A 16,916-nucleotide genomic window follows, 5' to 3' on the forward strand; every position below is an offset into this window, starting at 1 on the left:
CATAATCACATGATGATTCTTATGCTATTAGCTTATATTTTCTAAAATCATGGTACCTAATTATAACACATTCAACCTTTGTAAACATTGTGTATATTTTCCTAATTGCTGTCTATGATTTTCACCTTATTTAGGGCAAAATTGCAGTAATATAAACGATTATATTGAGTTAATGTCACACAAATCAAAGATTACAATGACCTAATGCCTCAAACAATACTTTATTCAACAAAAAACATTGCAAAAAACAAAAAAACAATTTTGCAAGCACCATTCCAAGTTTTTATGCAATTTTTTCACATTTTAATTTGCAAAGGATACAGTTGTGCTCAGAAGTTTACATGCATTCATCGTGGTCATGAATGTCATGGTAACTTTGGACTTTTAATCATGTCTTTGAACTGTTCTTTTTCCAGAGTGAAAAGCATACATCTTTTAAATACTTTCAAGCTCTATGCACCCAAATCTTGATTTTATTTATTTATTTAGGATTTTCTGTAATCCACGACATCAAGAGAAAACATGCAGGCTCAAATATATGTCCACATTCATTTAAGTGCTTTAATAAACGGTGCTAAATGTTTTATGCTGTATTTTAACTTGACAAGACCAAGGCCAGTTAACTTTTGTGATCATGATTAACTACAACTGCTAGTTTCTCTTTTTAGCATAAAAACGATTTGATTGACACCACTGATTAGATTGACCAATGAGAAAGTCCAAGGAACTCAGATTTAAACATGAGAATTGTAGATTTACGCAAGTTGGGAAGATCTTTGGAAATAATTTCTAAACAACTGGAGTTTCCAAGATCATCAGTTCAAACAATTGTACAAATGTTATTTGGATGTTTCACCACTTTTTCTTTCTTCTGAAAGAAGACACAAACTGTCATGAAAGAAAATTGGTTAGGATGTTGAGGAACAACCGGGGGAATGAGGATCAAGCCTGCCACGAACTGGAAACTGCTGGAAGACTAGTGTCACTGTCAACAGTGAAGCGAGTTTTATATCGCCATGCATTGAGAGAATGCCAACCAAGAAAGAAGCCCTGACTCTAACTAAGAACACTACCAGCTAACAAGCATGAGGTGGTAGCCTCATGTTCTGGGTCTGTTTTGCTGTCAGTGGTACTGGTACATTGCACAAAGTGGGTAAAATAATGAAGAAGAAGGCCTACCTCCAAATTCTTCAACTTTACCTCAAATCAGCAACTAGATGGTTGAATGCAATTGGGTGTTAGAACAGGACAGTGATCCCAAACACATCAAAACTGATTTTAGAATTGATAAAGCAGGCTAATATTAGGTCTCTGGAGTGGCCTTCCCAAAGCCCTGACCTCAACGTTATTGAAAATTTGTGAACTATGCCTAAAAGCTGGATCTTTGCCAAGAAAGCAATCGATCTACAAGACACCTACCAATTTAGCCAAGTAGAGTGGTGAAATAGCCAGCCAAAATTATAACTTCATGGCTACTAAAAGTGGCGGATGCAATTTGAGAAGGGTCTTGCTAATCAAATATGATTCGGGGTATATGTATATATTTGATCCAACATGTATAATTGTGACCCTGTGAAATCCAAAATAGATTGAAACTTGAGCACCCAATTTTTGATTATAATCATTAAAAATGTGTGCTGCACAGTCATTCCACAGTTCACAGAAATCACTAAAACCCCAGATCACCACAACTTCATGCCCATGACGAATGTATGTACTTCATACCACAACTGTATATACAATAGTCTTAAACACCATACTCTAGAGCATCGCACCAGCTGTTTGGTAAAAACTGGCCTTTTTATTAAGCATTATAGCCCTAGAGCACTCAAACTTCACTGGTACAGGTATGTGAAATAAAAGTAAAAACAATGAGGCTGGTCAAAGTTGTTCATCAGACCAGTTTCTTCTCGATGAAGAAGTCTTTGAGTCTTTTCATCTGCCAGAAACCAACCACCAGCAGAATGGAGGTCTGCACTGCAGCCCACCACAACACTTTGCTGTTGGTGTTCTCACTGATCTGACGAAATACCTCCTCCTTCTCCTGAATGACAACAGGCAACAAAATAAAAAGAAAGAGAGAAGAATAGAATTGATAACCTGTTATATGATGTAATTTTACCATTTTAAAATGAATATATTCTCCTTCATTGGTAGCAGTGGAAAAAAGTACTTCACAATTCTTGACGTAAAATGAAGCTTATATCTGATATACTGGTCTCCTTACTGTATGTCAGGTTTAAACAACTGTTAAGACAGTGCAGTAAAATATTTATTTACCCTCTGGAACTCCTGCTGCCTGGTAATGTGAATCATCTGCTCCGTCAGGTGTCTAAGACTGTTCTCCAGGGCCTCCATGCTGTCCTTGGTCCTATCAGTATTGTGACCATCTGTGAACTCTCCCATTTGTACATCCAAATGTAGCTTCTGTGTAGCAAAATTGATAAACAGAAGTTAATGTTAACTATTAGTCAGTGTTTAAACGGGGAGTCCATTTATGTATTTTGCTTTGTTTTGAATAACATTTGTTCTGTGTGTTCTCACCAGACGTTCACGGGCAAAGACAGAAAAACTTGTCGAGTTTGTTTTAAAGCAAAGAAAATGCTGACCAGAAGTGTGAGCTGTGAAGGTGAATTTACCAAATTTCCCATATCGCTTGGACAACATAATCTGAAAAGTAGGAAAGTTACTATTATTATTAGGCTGTAATAAGCACTTGTTTTTGTTTATTTGTTTCTTTTTCATTTCCAAAGATACATATTTTTAGTGTAACATCACGTGAAGACATTCAAGTTTGAGTCCAGTACCTCACTGTTTGAATCTTTTACTGTCACAGTGAGGCCAAGTTGAGGTAATTTTGATAACGCCTTCACATCCCAAGGCTCCAAAAGAAAAAAGCCTAAAGGTAAGAGACACACACATGAGTGCAGACATATACACAAACAAAATTACACACACAGTAACTGCAAAGACCCATAGCAAGCTTGCAAGATTCGTGACATATGCTTATGATAAGATTGATCATTTCCAGTTTATTCTGTGGTTATCAAAACTCACCGTAATCATTAAAAAGTCTTAAATAGTCTGCGATGAACATCAAGGAAAAAAGATCTGAGAAATGTTAAGTAATGTAAAGTATCGCAAAACACTGGCACACATGCAGCTCAGTAAATATGGAAAACTGCAGAGAGAATCACTGAACTGCCGTGTGGTAAATAAGAACCAAATACAGTTTGTTTTAGCGACTCTCAGGTAGCTGTGTACCCAGGTGTTATTACTTGGTTATACATCCTTAAATACACTGCTTTTTCATGAGGTTCTTTCGTGAGGAGATCTTAAAAAGCACTCATTTTGATTTCCAACTCCATGAACCTTGCAGTTGGTGGAATGCTCTTTATATTTCTTTCTTTATTGTATTCATTTAACTACTGGATACATTGGAAGTGTTTCATTTAAAACAAGGCTCGAATAGCTTTTTATGGTTTTTGCACTTGCTCAAATTAGAAACGTAATATTGTGCATGTAAAGCTACTGTGTGATTCAAAAATCACATGGTTTTTAACATTTGTAAATAATTACATTCACCCTCAATCACTGATTCCACTTTTATTGCTATGATTGGGTATCATAAATGATACTCAGGAGGACTTTTCCCCATCTAAAACACTCACCGGTCACTAGTGTGTCTTCAGGAATCTCCTCAATGATGCATTTCTCCTCCTGCTCTCCAAGATGAAAAAACATGGCAGCAGCCAGCATCAGGTAACACTGAAGGAGAAAGCCAGTGCCTTGCAAACCCATTTTATGTTAACAGCAAACTATTAGATTACACTTAACAGTGACCTAATGCTTTGCCTGCAGTTCCAGTAGAGCCTTTATGTAGATCTGCAAATTCTAGCTCAAGTTTGAGGTATTTTCCATCTAATGATGTCCATATGTGAGAGTGTGAGAAACTCACAGGTGCTACTTTGTGTGACAAGTTATTCTGGTAATTTTGTAACTGGTTAACCTGGCAACCAATAGAAAAGCTGCAATGGCAAGCATGTACCTGATATAGGGTATCTAGCTGTTTCTTCGTTTCACTGCAGATTATATTTATATTCTGACACTAACACGAGGTAGGAATAAGCATCATGAACTTTTGGTCACATATAACAATTTGTAGTGTCACTTATAAAAAATGTTGTGTGTTTATCAAGGATGTACTTTACATTTACCTCAGTAAAATTCAAGAATGTGCTTTCCAGTTTTTTTCTGTACTTTAGAGTACCAAAGGACAATTATATGCAAAATATTAGCACATTGTAATATAGTAAGTTGATTGTTTGACAGTGTCCCATTATGTAATCAGTAGGGATGGGTACCGGTATCCAGTGAAATGATGGCACCGGTTCTGACATAAACGGTAGTAACCAGACCGAAAAGCAGCGCACATTTTGGTGCTTTTTTTTCCTGAGCTATGATACACTTTAGATTCTAGCCAATCATTTTAAGTTTCCGAGGATAGTAGGCGGGCCCAGGTACGTACTTTCTTTTAGAGCAGAGCTACAGATTAAAAATGCCCAAGGCGAAGCGGTCAAAAGTCTGGCTGTACTTCACAGCAAAAGATGCAAACCCAGCAGCAACAAGTGCTTTAAGCTGATACTGTGATACTGTCAAAGGAGGTAACACCTCAAATCCGATGAAACACCTGGCGACGCATAGCGTTTTTTTAAAAGCCGAGAAATGCGCCGTATTTGATAGCTTGCTGTGAGACCTCACACCGTGCACATATCGGACCCGGAGTTAGCAACATCCCCCAAAAACCCGAAGAGGAGAGTCCTGGCCCCTAGCCCTGCCAGTGTAGCAGAAATGATGATGATGATGATGCAGCAGCAGCCGTTCTTCTCTGCGTGAGTAGCTTCATGTTGTTCGTGTATAATTTACGTTGAGTAGGCTAACCACGTTATTACATTTATGCATGTAAGGTGAACTAGCAAACATCATCATAGCTACATGCGGCTGTCTTCTTGTTTGATGGCAGATGCTCCCTTCACCCTGGCCAAAAAGGCTAAAATGACCAAAGAAAAAGTGGAAAACAGCTAAATATGAGAGGTTTTTGGACAAAGTTTGTGTTTTTTCCATTGATTAAGCACTGCTTCCAGCCAAGAGTGATACCATATATGCCCCATAGCTGCAGAAAATGCTAACATTGTTATCTTTTTACAAAAAAACAGCTGAACATGAGAGGTTTTTTTTGTGGACCAATTTTGTGTTCTCCATTCTTCAAGCACCGGTTTGAGCACCGTTTAAGCACCAGCACCGTTTCAAAAGTACCGGTTTGGCACCGGTATCGGATAAAACCTAAACAATACCCATCCCTAGTAATCAGTGTAGGAAATGTAATCCAGTCCATTGCGTAAAATGCCATATGTTTACCTTAGATGAGGTCACATGCAGAGAAAACTCCCACACACACTGAATGAACCCATCTCATATTTAGCATCTGCAAAAGTTGTCATTTCTAAAGTAAGCAAAGAATCAGATTTCCTTCTCATCCCACACTCTGGTAACTTTACAGGAAGCTTGAATAGTAAATCAGTACTTTTATCATACCAATAAAATAACCACAGGTTTTATACTGTGTCTGTTAAAAATTCAATTTCACAAACAAAGCAGGGATATTTCTCGTGACATTGCACCAAACTGGATGTTTATGTTACTCTTACTTCTAACACATAGTTAGTGAACCTACAATAGAAATGCTAAAACACACATCTTTAGCTCAGTAATTTTCCTCTCCCTCTTCCGAACGGAAGGACATCCCTCATGTCCCAGATGTTTAGTTCTTATTGCTATTCAGTCTGCCGTCTGTAGGTTCAGTGTTGGCTTGGTGGGAATATCTGTTTTACATATTTACGCTAATATCGTTTACTTAAAATTATGTCGTCTTCATCGTGCCCTGAAAGAAAAGGTCATTTTTCTATGTACATATATATTTTTGTGCAGTAGGATTTATGCTTTATAGCCTTTATGTGAAATTAATTTCTTGCTTTAAGATTTTAAACTTTGAGTTCTAAACATTTCATGAACTCTTTAATCACTGGAGATCACTTGTGTTCACTTTATGACCAACACTTCATTAGGGTGAATTCAGTCCAAAACTGTGTGAACCGAGGTCAGCTTGTCCTCTACACTCCATTGGATCCTGCAAACGCAACATCAGTAATATTAACTTAATGCATGCCTAATATTTAAAGGTGATAATCAACAGGCCATGACAGTTTTAATTAAACGACGCCACCATTTGTTTCTTGAGAAAACAGGAATCAAAGAGGAAACAGTATTGTAAGTTGTATTTACATTTTATTGACCTTTACAAAAAAAATACACATATTTTTAGTGTTTTAGTATTTTACAAAGCAAGTTTTTCTGTTTTAACTCAGTAACGTAAAGGAATACAAATTATTTCAGATTTCATATGCTGTACACTACAGGTTAAAATCCTGTCAATAAATATATCCATTTTCTTTAGGAAAACAAGCGCAATGTTTCTTTAAACATTATGTTTTAAATTTAGGAAAGTGTATATGTCACTTTTGTTATCATATTACTTCTGCTAATGGGGCTATTGAAGCACCGTATTTCCACCTTTTCTTAGTTTGATATAATTTGTATAATTTTGGATCTTATGCCAGGATTTATTTCTAAATCCTCTAAATAAAAGCTGCTGGGAGTAGCAAACAAATATTTGTGATCTTCAGAAGTGTCAAAGCAAATCCAATTACAGTGCCAACTTGTGTTTTCAGCTCATTTTCTAATTACCAAACAGCATTGATCTCTCCCCAGACAATTTTGATCATCTGCCAAAACTGAATTGGCGTCTAATGGCTATTTTGCCAAACTACACCTCTTTAGTGCTGTCAGATCTATCAATATGAAGGGAAGATTAAGGATTTTTTTTAAGGCACACTCTCCCAGTTGAACAGTCACATAATCAGTATGTATATTAGTGATTTCCACAGAAACAGTTTGGTCAGGGAGAGCCGATGGAAGCTGGTTTGTGATGGTTAAACTTCATGTGATTAAATCGTGGACCTTTTACTGTTGCTGTTGCGTCTTCGTCCTTTCCTCCCTTTTCTGGCTTTCCTCTCCTTCTTCTTTCTCCTCTCCTTCCTCTCTTTCTTTTCCCTCCTTTCCTGGCCTAGTCATAAACAGTTGTCTGGGAAACACTTCCGCTCTTCCTCCAGCAGGGGACAGGCTGCTCCATTGTTGGCTGGGTGCATTATGATGTAGCGCGTGCGGTGCTGAACGCCTGACTCTCCACATTTGCCCTTGCACAAGCCCCAGGGAGACCACACTGACACTTCACAGTCCAGAGGGGTATCTGCAGAGAAGGGCGGGCAGCATAGCAATCATATTAACAATCAGGTTTCCATTCTGCTAATTTGTTGCTCTTAACTTTTTGCACATGACTTATAAGATGAGTAATATGTCGTAATCAGGAAAATCTTCTTTTCTTTTTATAACACAAAATTATTAAAGGGTGTTGCCGTGCTTTGTGTGTAGGGCTTATGAACCCACATTTTCTCATTATAGACTCTTTGCAGTGGTTGCACTGCTGGAGTTAATTTTCATTTTGCTTTACTTTCATTTGTAGAGTGGGTTTTTGCTCATTGTGCTTACTTTTTTTTATTTTTGCCTCAGAGTAAACAGTGCTGCTACTTAATGACTCCTCTGCAACAGATCATGATTTAGCCCCTTATTAGGAGACACCTCAATTATAATAGAGGGTAAGGAAGCATCCTCTGACTTTCTGCTTTTTCAGCTAACCTAATAAAAATGTAATCCTTTTAAAGTCTTATCATCACATCATGTTTTTTGGTGCTTTCAGACTACTTGCTGATGTACCTCAGTCAAGCTCTTGGTGGGCTTCTATGCAGCTGATATGAATCGCAGTTGTCAGTTAGAGAGTAGAAAAGCAGAAGGAAGGGAGGTTGTATGGAAGCTGCATAGATGGACATTTGGATATCAAGTGAAAGGCTGATAACTCCCTTTAAAATTTATGTTCAAGAATAACAAAGCGAAGGTTAATGTGACAAAAGGTTGCAGAAACGCAAAGATGATTTAACCTGATTTTCCATCAGTGTCTCACAGATCTAGAACAGGTGCTTACTGATCATTAAAGAAAAGTTTTGTTCAAGCTCTGGGGAGAATACACAAATACGATGGAGGGATAATGACAGGGGTAGGATAAACAGACACAAGGGTAAGATGGAGCATTGGGAACAGGGGGAGGAAACCCCAACAGATTGTTGGCCATTCTCTGTTGTTTGTTGATGGGTTGTCGGGGGAACGGTCTTGTAGTCTGTGATGCTGACTCAGACCCTTGCAGTTACCCTCAACCCTGCTTCTGATTAATGCTCTGTCAGCTCTTTTGCCAGGCCAACATGCTATCTATTACTTTTTCCCCCTTAAAAAAACTTTTCCCAGTCAAGTCATCTATTTAGACTTTCCATGGTGAATTGTGCTTTTATAAAAGGCTGTTTTGCCCTCCCTATCACATGCATCATTCACACAAAGTTACTTGTCTGCTGCATTGCTAACTTTTAGTTTGATACAGCTTTTCCATGTACATTTTCCAAGATGTCTTTGTATTCTTCCTTTCTCTACAGAAGAGTCTTAAATAGTCTCGGAACCCACATATCCAGCTTCACCCATGAAATAAATTCCAGTGTTTATGTCCCACTTGGCATCATGACTAAAAATTTACTGTATATAATTTCTACACAGTTTTCATAAAGTACTCTTTGACATCTTTTATCACACATCTTTTGCCTCTTATACTAGATGCCAGATGTGTTTCTGGTATTTTCTGGTACCCTGACTCTGGCTTGGATTTTCTGGTCTTTGGTTGGAAACAGTTTAGTTTGTGTGTGGCCTGTAATGTTTCCTAAATTCCCCCAAAATGAGCAAGTCCCTGCCTTATGTTAAAACCTTACACCTGAGTTTGACAAAGCATGTAGAATTCTGTATTCATTTTGTTCTGTATATACTTTTAGTTTAGCCTTTAACAACAAATATAATATATATAGTATCAGTAGAATAAGAAAGACACTATAGAGTTGGTGTTCTTCTGAAGTCTGTCTTTGTCTCATATGTTTGCCTAATTCAGTTATGGATGCATTCAGGGTTTGTCACCAGAATGACTTGTAGCTGCCAAGACAGTATCTTGAATGCAGAATAAAACATAGATAAATATATGGGGATAAAAATATCCCTTTTGGTGTGTTAACCAGGTCAGATTGAGAACCATTGAGGATTGGGATTAATGTAGCAGGGCTCTAGACTAACTTTTTGCCATGGGCGTACCGGTACGCCTAACTTTAAAAAGTTAGGCATACCGGCACAAAAGTTAGGCGCACACAAATTTTATAATAATTTATATAATATAATGTGTTTTCTGGAAACATTGTGCTTTTGCGACCAAATTGGTCGCACTCTAGAGCCCTGTGTAGAGTTCTCTTTCAATTGTCACTCAGTAGATTACTCAGTTTTCAGAGAACCGGGGTTACGCGAGTAATGGTTCACGCATGGATCTGTGTTAAGACATAAAGGAGGACATGATGCCATTTAAACGACTGCTCCTAATTTTCCCATAAACATTTCCCAAAACATAGGACTCTAGTGAGTGTGAAACTGAGACCAAACTGAGATGTTAACTGCCACATCCTTGAGTTCTAGCTTTTGTTATTGTGTTCTGTACTATGCTGTAAAATGCATGTTTCAAAGAAAGTAGATGAATCATATAAAAACAGAAATTCTTCATTTACTTGTTATTCAGACTTACTTATGAGCTTATCTTCAATCTCATTTCCTGTTGGCAGCTGGTTGGATTGAGTGGGCTCCATGGGCAGGCTGATGATCTTATTGGTCTTCTTTATTTTGGTCAGTGTGACCTTCGCAATGGGTGGTAGGTGCTTTAGGCGGGGGTAGAAGAAGGAATTGGCTGGGTGACTAGGGAAAGAGGAAGTGATCTGTGAAGAGGAAAATGGACAAGGAATATCTATCAAGATATGTGTTGTAACAAGCCTCTTCAGACTGATTTTGCTGCTGCATGGGCTTACAATTGATACTAAAAGTTGAAATTACAGTTTAATAGAAAAGAAAGCTGGTATCACGGCAACAGCTGCCATATTCTTTTGATTTTTGCTGGAGGATTTAGGGAAGTATAAATGTCTTTAGGTGCTTCCTGGAGGCAGATAGTGCACACAGCTGTGTCGGTGGTGGCTTAATTACCTTTATCAACATTACTAAACCTCAAATACTCTCATATAGTTTACTAGTTACACTTTAATTGATTTTCTGTTATGTCTCACTGAACTCAGCCTGGTGATGATTTCCATATACAGTGGAACCCCGACTTACGAATACCCCATTTAACAAAAAATTCAAGTTACGAAGGCACTCGCAGCAATATTTCTGCCCGCGTTACGGCAAAATGCCCACGTAACGAAATCCGCTGGCTGTGATTGGCTGAGCCCAGAATGCCTACAATGCCCACAATGCCTTCCGAATCATGTGACAACCCCCTTGGCTTTCGTACTTGCGCTTTGCTGTTTCACTTGAACGACGTATTGGTGTTCCAGTTAGCAATTAGCCTATAGCCTATCGTTCACTCAAAAGGCGCGATGGGTGCTTCGACTTACGAAAATTTTCGACTTACGAAAGACCCTCGGGAACGAATTAATTTCATAAGTCGGGGTTCCACTGTAGTGCATTATAATATAAATTCAGCAATATGACCAAATTGTGAAAAAGTCAGAAAGTTTCTGTTTTGTTTCCCTGTTTATTCATAGTCTTTTTCATTTTTTTGTACTATTTTGACATTACTGTCTAACCAGCTAACTTAACATTTGTAGCTGATGAAAAAGTCGTCTTAAATATGAAAAAAAGATGCTGGTATTGACCAGACCTAAATTATCCCTGGACCATTGTGCTTGCAGTGTACTGATGGATAAGACTTACACCATGTTATTGGTTGAGGGATGCATTTTAAAACTTATAATTATGTTTAAATTTACCTTAAATATAGCCTTATAGTTATGTCTCTATTCTTTTTGCTTTTTCTGGTTGAAATGTGCAGAAATAAATATTCTAATGAGTGTAGTTTATTTTGTTAAAGCAGTGTTGTAATTTTTGGGCAAATTCAGCAGCCGTAGAGTGTTGCTGTACATCACTTCAATACAGCATCTCTATATGAGTCTAATAGAAACACTAATGTTTTCATTACTAGCTGTTGACAATCAGGATTTCTAAATACCCGGGTTTACTATGGATTCATGCACCTGTGCTGCCCACCTGTGTGATTTTATCCTGTGGGATGGTCTCAAAGTTGGGAGACGAGAAGGTGAACCCACTGTCAGTTCCTGCATCATATGGAAAAAGATCCACTGACACATTTTCTTTCCAGTGGTCGCCATCACACAGGTCTATACTGTCCACACCCACAAACCAGTCCGGGCTTGGGACGATACGTACAATAAATGACAGCTGTGAATGGAGAAAGTAAAACATAAGAAGTGAGTTAAAATGTAGCCACAGGCAGAGATGAGAATAGAAAAGGAAAGAAAAACATAATAAAATCCTTTCCAAACATCTTTCCAACATCTTAATTCTCAAACCTCCTTCAAGGACCACTAAATACTTCTAAATCATATATGATGTCTGTGTTTTACAATGATTTATTTTATTGTGCATTAATATGCTCTTTTTTTAAGCATGACATAATAGAGATTCGTAGTCTTGTACCGGATCCACCACTCTACAAGTGCACTTTTGTTCCAGCATGGCTTGCTTTTATTTTGGTGACCATCTTATGTTTCCAATTGGCTTTTTCCAAGCTTAACAAATTTTCGTCAGATGTGCCAGAGGTTTTATTAGCTACCCAGAGACTCATCAGTGGGAAGTTTAACTGCAAACTTCTGCAGAGGTTACATAATTCGAAGAGACATTAATTAGACTTGTTACAGTTACAGAAGCTCGCTTTTTGGTGTAGTTTACAGGAAAAAATAACTGTCAGGAGCTTGTTTTATAGGAACATTTTGTTGCTGCATCAGCCTAATTAAAGAGGCATTATGCAGTTTTTCTCACAGTATAACTTCATATTATGAACAATTATCAGTAGTGTGGCAGGTTATTATTTGACTACAAAGACACTGGATGCAAATTTTAAAATGGTTGCAATTTTGATATATATATTAACATATAATATATAACATAGCAACAAAACATCTTCAGTAGAAATAATGTCCGAGTTTACACCAAATTTCTTATTTGCACTTACATGAAATTTAAATAACAGTGAAACATTGAAAACTTCACTGACACTGAAATATTTGTAACCTTTGCAAACTACAGTGGAAGTTATTGTATAATCTGATGTGGTGCTGATTCCTAGAATGATAATTTCCACTTTAAAACAGTTTATTTATATTATGGTCAAATTTGAAACCTGTTTGGTCTGGGTACCTATCTGTAAGGCTTTATTATTGGGCTAAACAGAGCTATGATTCTAAGTGCTTATTTGGGAATTCTTCACACCACCTTATCTATGCTGACCTGTCAGTGACAAGCCTTGCATGCACTTAATGCCCTGTTGAGAAACTTACAAAGGAGTGCCTGGCAAAGACCTCAAACTCAGTGTTCATCTGGCCTGTGCCGCCCACGACAGCGGGAGCGGAGAGGATCCCATAAACACTCTGGATGCGTTCACCGGCCGTCTCAACTTCCTTCACAAGCGTCCAAGCCTCACCTTTCTCCGTGAACTCCCTCACTCCATTGCTGGCAAACTCATTACGTTGCCACATGTGGTAGTCAGAGCTGTGGGTCACCCCTAATGGAAAAGAAAGGATGAAAAATTGTTGTTTCAGCAGGTGTTAGTCTGAATAGTGAGATCATGTACGGTACATCTTGGCAAAGGGAAATTAATGGAGTTCTGTGACTGTTTTCTAGTGTTTTTGGACTGAATTGGGCAGATGTATAACATCCTACTAGTGGGTAAAATGTGATACAAATAAAAAATAGGATTGTTTTTTAATAACTCTATAGTAAACAGTTGGTGCATTCCTCTTCTGATTTATTCAAAAGACATTTTATGTTGTAGCTTTCTGTTTTTCAACCACCCAATAGATCTTGCCACATTGACCTGAAAATAATGTGACTAATAACTTGCCTTAGGTTAGATGCACTTACCAATAAGATTTGACCACTGTGCAGGAGGACGGTAGCGAGGATACTGCTTAGGAAAAGCTGCCTGGGTCCACTTGCCAGTAAATGTTAGACTATACTGGGCAGTTTCTGAAGCTGTGCACATGGGGATGTCAGTAGGGACAGGCATCGAATGAATTCCTTGGCCCAGACTTAGCATCAAGACAATCAGGTGACAGAGTGCCTCAGAGAAGGAGATAGTCATTTTTGTGGTGTCCATGATAAGAGTAGATCGGGGGAGAAGACCTGAATGAGGTGCATAAAAGAAAATGGTAAAGAAGGAAGACTAGTCAGTAATAATATAGAGCTGCAAAGAAGTACCTGGTCAGTTACTACACAGTAAACACTATTTTGTACTTTTTTCTTTTATAAAGGTCTTATAACAGCGGCCTAACCATAAATATTGGTTTTCCAAATAAAAGTCTTCTCATTCTTTTTGATTCTTATAATCTTATATATTTAAGACAGATCAGCACCAAGAAAACTGTGATCAGACACCAGTAACATTGGGTTTAACAACTTCTTTATACAAGGGACATTTGTTTCTAGGCAGTCTTTCCACTTTTTATACTTGTAAAGTTAGTTTAGCGTTGTTAAAGTGGCAGAAGGAAATCTGACATTTATTAGGATACATACAGCGAAAGTGTAATCGCACTTGCAGTCTGCTAAACCATCCATCTCTGTATTACCTGCATTAAAGGTACTAAATAGAAGTAAGCTATTCTTCTTCTCCATTGGATATCTCATTATTGCCTTCTTCCAGTCATGGCTGCATCTTCCCTGAACTCTGTCATTAAAGCTCCAGTGTGGGTCTTCTGATTTAGTCGTTCAGTTAGCAGTATCACTTTCATGCTCATATGTGTCACTGTTTAATGAAGAGTTCAAGTGCTGCATCCCTGCTTCTCAGAGGGTATATAAATGAACAGCTTTCGCATAGATTGCAACACATTTTTAGTATTTAACCCTGAGCAAGTAAGACACTTTATCTTGACACTGCCAGGTCTTTCAGAATTAGCAGCTTTTCCATTCTTTTAACATTTTGTTCTTAATTTAAATATTTACAATTAAATTAAAAATGGCTACATTTACATTTTTTATCACCTTTGCTTACTCTGAATATGTTATCACTTAAATACTTTGTACTTGTTTAAAAGTCCTGTGTCTTAAAAACTGTTAATAGCTCACAGCTCTGTAGCTACCTATGGTTCAACTCTTACATCCATCAATTTGTGTAGATTAGTAGTCTAAGCAGTCTTTTAGCTGGAAGGCTATGCAGAAACAGGGTAAATGTGTGCTGTAGAAACTACTCACTGGGTTTGCTCAGGGTTCCAGATGAATGATGGACTGCAGCTGAGTGGAGTAGAGGGCTGAAGGTGAGGAGAAGGGGAGAGGAGAGCTGTGGATGTGGCTGTCGGGACGAGTGACTGCAAAGTTCCAAGTCCTTTTCCGCCTATTTATGTGTTTTAGGAGTTTCACCCCTCGCTTTCCTCCCCTCCTTTCCCCTATTTCCCCCCCTCTTCCCCCTTGGGCTCCACTCCCCTCTCCAGCTTGCTCCACGCTTTCACTCAGTCTCTATCTTCATGCAAATGACTTCCTTGCCCCCTTCATGCCCTTTGACTTTGGCTCTCCCTCCTTCACCCGCCTCCTCCTCTCTCCCGTACTCTTTATAAGTATCCCATTAAATGAATAATGCGTTCAGCAGTTCTGCGTGCACTGCCAGGGGTCCGATGCAGTCCGTGGTTAGAGTTTCAGTTCACAGTTTGATACTGTAGCTCTCTAAACCTACATATATGACTAATGAGGTTAATGGTGTACTTATTCTCTAACGGTTTCTTGGTCACATTTTTGAATTTCAGTTGAGCTACTAGATCCAGTCCCAGTGCTGCTTTTTAAGTCACCTAGGAAGTTTTATTGCCTATGTCGTTGTCAATTTGCATACTTTCTTTGATGTGTTTTTCAGGGGCTTATAAAGTCAGTCAGCATTATATTACAAAATGCAGAGGAGTTACAGGGTTTCAGACACAACAAGATTGTGTTTTTGGTGGCTCTTGGTAAGTGATTGGCAAAAAACTTACTGATCTAGTATAGTCAGTGGTTTAAGAAGTTGTGCTTAAGTTGTACTTGAAAAGTGATGAGCTGTGTTTTGTATTAAACTGTATAAATTGTATTGAGCTGTTGCAATGATTACCATGATTGGTCACCTTTGTTCAGAGAGCTACTCTTCCGAACTATTTCTGGAAGATTTTACATTAATTGTAACAGTGTCATGATTCTTTGTTATTATTTTCTGAACACTTTTAGAACAACTCGCATGTTTTCTACAAAAAATATGATAAGCATTGAGTGTTTTTGATCAAACTTTGGCTTAGACTGGCTATAAATAAGTATTGTTAAATATGCTTTAGTTCCACGCCTATAGGAAACCTAACTAACAGTTGCAGTTTTCTCCCATTGTGTTAGTCTCCCAGTCAGCTTATAGAGCATACTTTAGTATTTGTATGCAAGATACTTTTTACTTTTGTTTGGTCAAATATTTAGTCTAAGCCAGATTTCTGAGGACATTTTGTTATGTCTCTGTGTTTGTATGTGTGTGGGTGGAGGTTGGGGGTGTGGTACTTGACTTGCTGAACTTGGAGGTGACAGACCCACACTCACGTGCAAACACAAAAATATGTTGGCATGCTGAATCAGCCCACATGTAATGATTTCCATATGGTCACGTTTCTTTAAAAAAAAAAAACCCTCAACCAAAACACCTACACACATACAGACACACACACACAGACCAGTTGCCTTCACTCAACCTCATTTCCACGATTTAATTTTTGGCCTGTAGAATTCAGTCTGTTTTGACCCAGTAACATTTGAAAAGGAAAAGTTAACTCATTACCACCCTCATTACCCAAGCTGACAGTGGTGGAGTGTGCTCAGTTTTATCAAAGTAATTCTGGCAAAGCATCAAGTGACTCAGGATGGGGAAGAAGTGCTGCTGACTTAGCTGAGGATATAGTTAGGTAGTGGAAGTAACCCCTTGGAGATTTCCTCAATCCCACTGACACTTTCTATAATGAAAGCAGTGTGTGGAGACAAGGGGGATGACTGGCATAGTCACACAGTTCTTTAATGGTAGAACCACAGGGGAGGATGAGGTTCACCCTGAATTCTGAAAAGCTCTGGAGTTTGTTGGGAAGTCCTGGTTGGCACATCTCTGCAGTGTTGCGTGCAGTGGCGTCGCTGGATTGGCAGGGGATGGTTCCATTTAAAAGGTCGTAGTCGCAGAACAGTGGACCAGTTCTTTATCCTGGATATCCTGGATTGGATAATATTCAAGGGTGTGTGTGAGGTTACCCAACCAGTCCTCAGGTGTTTTGGGAATTTGAAGAAGGCATTTGACCAAGTCCCTCAAGATATCGTATGAGGGGAACTACAGGAGTATGGCTAGTTGCAAACTACAGCAAAAGCCAATGCATGTTGGATTTCTCCAGGGCTGCGCTTTGTCACCAATTCTGTTTATAATTCTTATAATTATAATACTCTGCTGTAGCCAAGTGGTACAGGGTCTGTGCTTTGATGGTCTCAAGATATTGTCTTTGTTTTTTGTGGTTCTGTTGATCTGTTGATGTGGTTTTGGTGGCATCACCTGGCTTCATCAGGTGATGGCCTCCAGT

At 38.5% G+C, this 16,916-nt stretch overlaps 4 protein-coding genes across 4 annotated transcripts in view; 2 read left to right on the plus strand and 2 right to left on the minus strand.

Annotated features, from left to right (window-relative positions):
- Nucleotides 1-202: 202 nt before the first annotated feature.
- On the minus strand, nt 203-4,257 carry LOC309715184 (transmembrane emp24 domain-containing protein 11). The gene is made up of 5 exons (XM_082548080.1): nt 3,672-4,257; nt 2,808-2,899; nt 2,545-2,670; nt 2,281-2,427; nt 203-2,044 (listed from the first exon to the last, which is right to left on the minus strand). The coding sequence occupies exons 1-5, from the start codon at nt 3,799-3,801 to the stop codon at nt 1,895-1,897; spliced, it is 645 nt and encodes a 214-aa protein (XP_082404206.1). The 5' UTR covers nt 3,802-4,257; the 3' UTR covers nt 203-1,894.
- The window catches only part of LOC309715194 (uncharacterized protein), a 45,580-nt gene continuing 31,209 nt past the window's right edge, over nt 2,546-16,916 (plus strand). The window contains exons 1-2 of the mRNA XM_082548089.1: nt 2,546-2,629; nt 2,837-2,905. The gene's annotated coding sequence lies outside the window, so the exon portion shown is untranslated. The remainder of the gene's footprint in view (nt 2,630-2,836; nt 2,906-16,916) is intronic.
- The window catches only part of LOC309715200 (uncharacterized protein), a 79,682-nt gene continuing 66,450 nt past the window's right edge, over nt 3,685-16,916 (plus strand). Inside the window, exon 1 of the mRNA XM_082548106.1 lies at nt 3,685-3,762. Coding sequence (XP_082404232.1) covers nt 3,743-3,762 — 20 coding nt within the window. The 5' untranslated portion in view covers nt 3,685-3,742. The remainder of the gene's footprint in view (nt 3,763-16,916) is intronic.
- Nucleotides 6,258-14,859, minus strand: spon2b (spondin 2b, extracellular matrix protein). Its single transcript, XM_082507114.1, has 6 exons — nt 14,560-14,859; nt 13,234-13,494; nt 12,651-12,874; nt 11,341-11,532; nt 9,830-10,016; nt 6,258-7,366 (listed from the first exon to the last, which is right to left on the minus strand). Exons 2-6 carry the CDS (start codon nt 13,466-13,468, stop codon nt 7,188-7,190), a joined length of 1,017 nt encoding a protein of 338 aa, XP_082363240.1. The 5' UTR covers nt 13,469-13,494; nt 14,560-14,859; the 3' UTR covers nt 6,258-7,187.

The sequence above is a fragment of the Aulonocara stuartgranti genome (assembly GCF_965226115.1).
Source record: "Aulonocara stuartgranti genome assembly, chromosome: 2".
NCBI lineage: Eukaryota > Metazoa > Chordata > Actinopteri > Cichliformes > Cichlidae > Aulonocara > Aulonocara stuartgranti.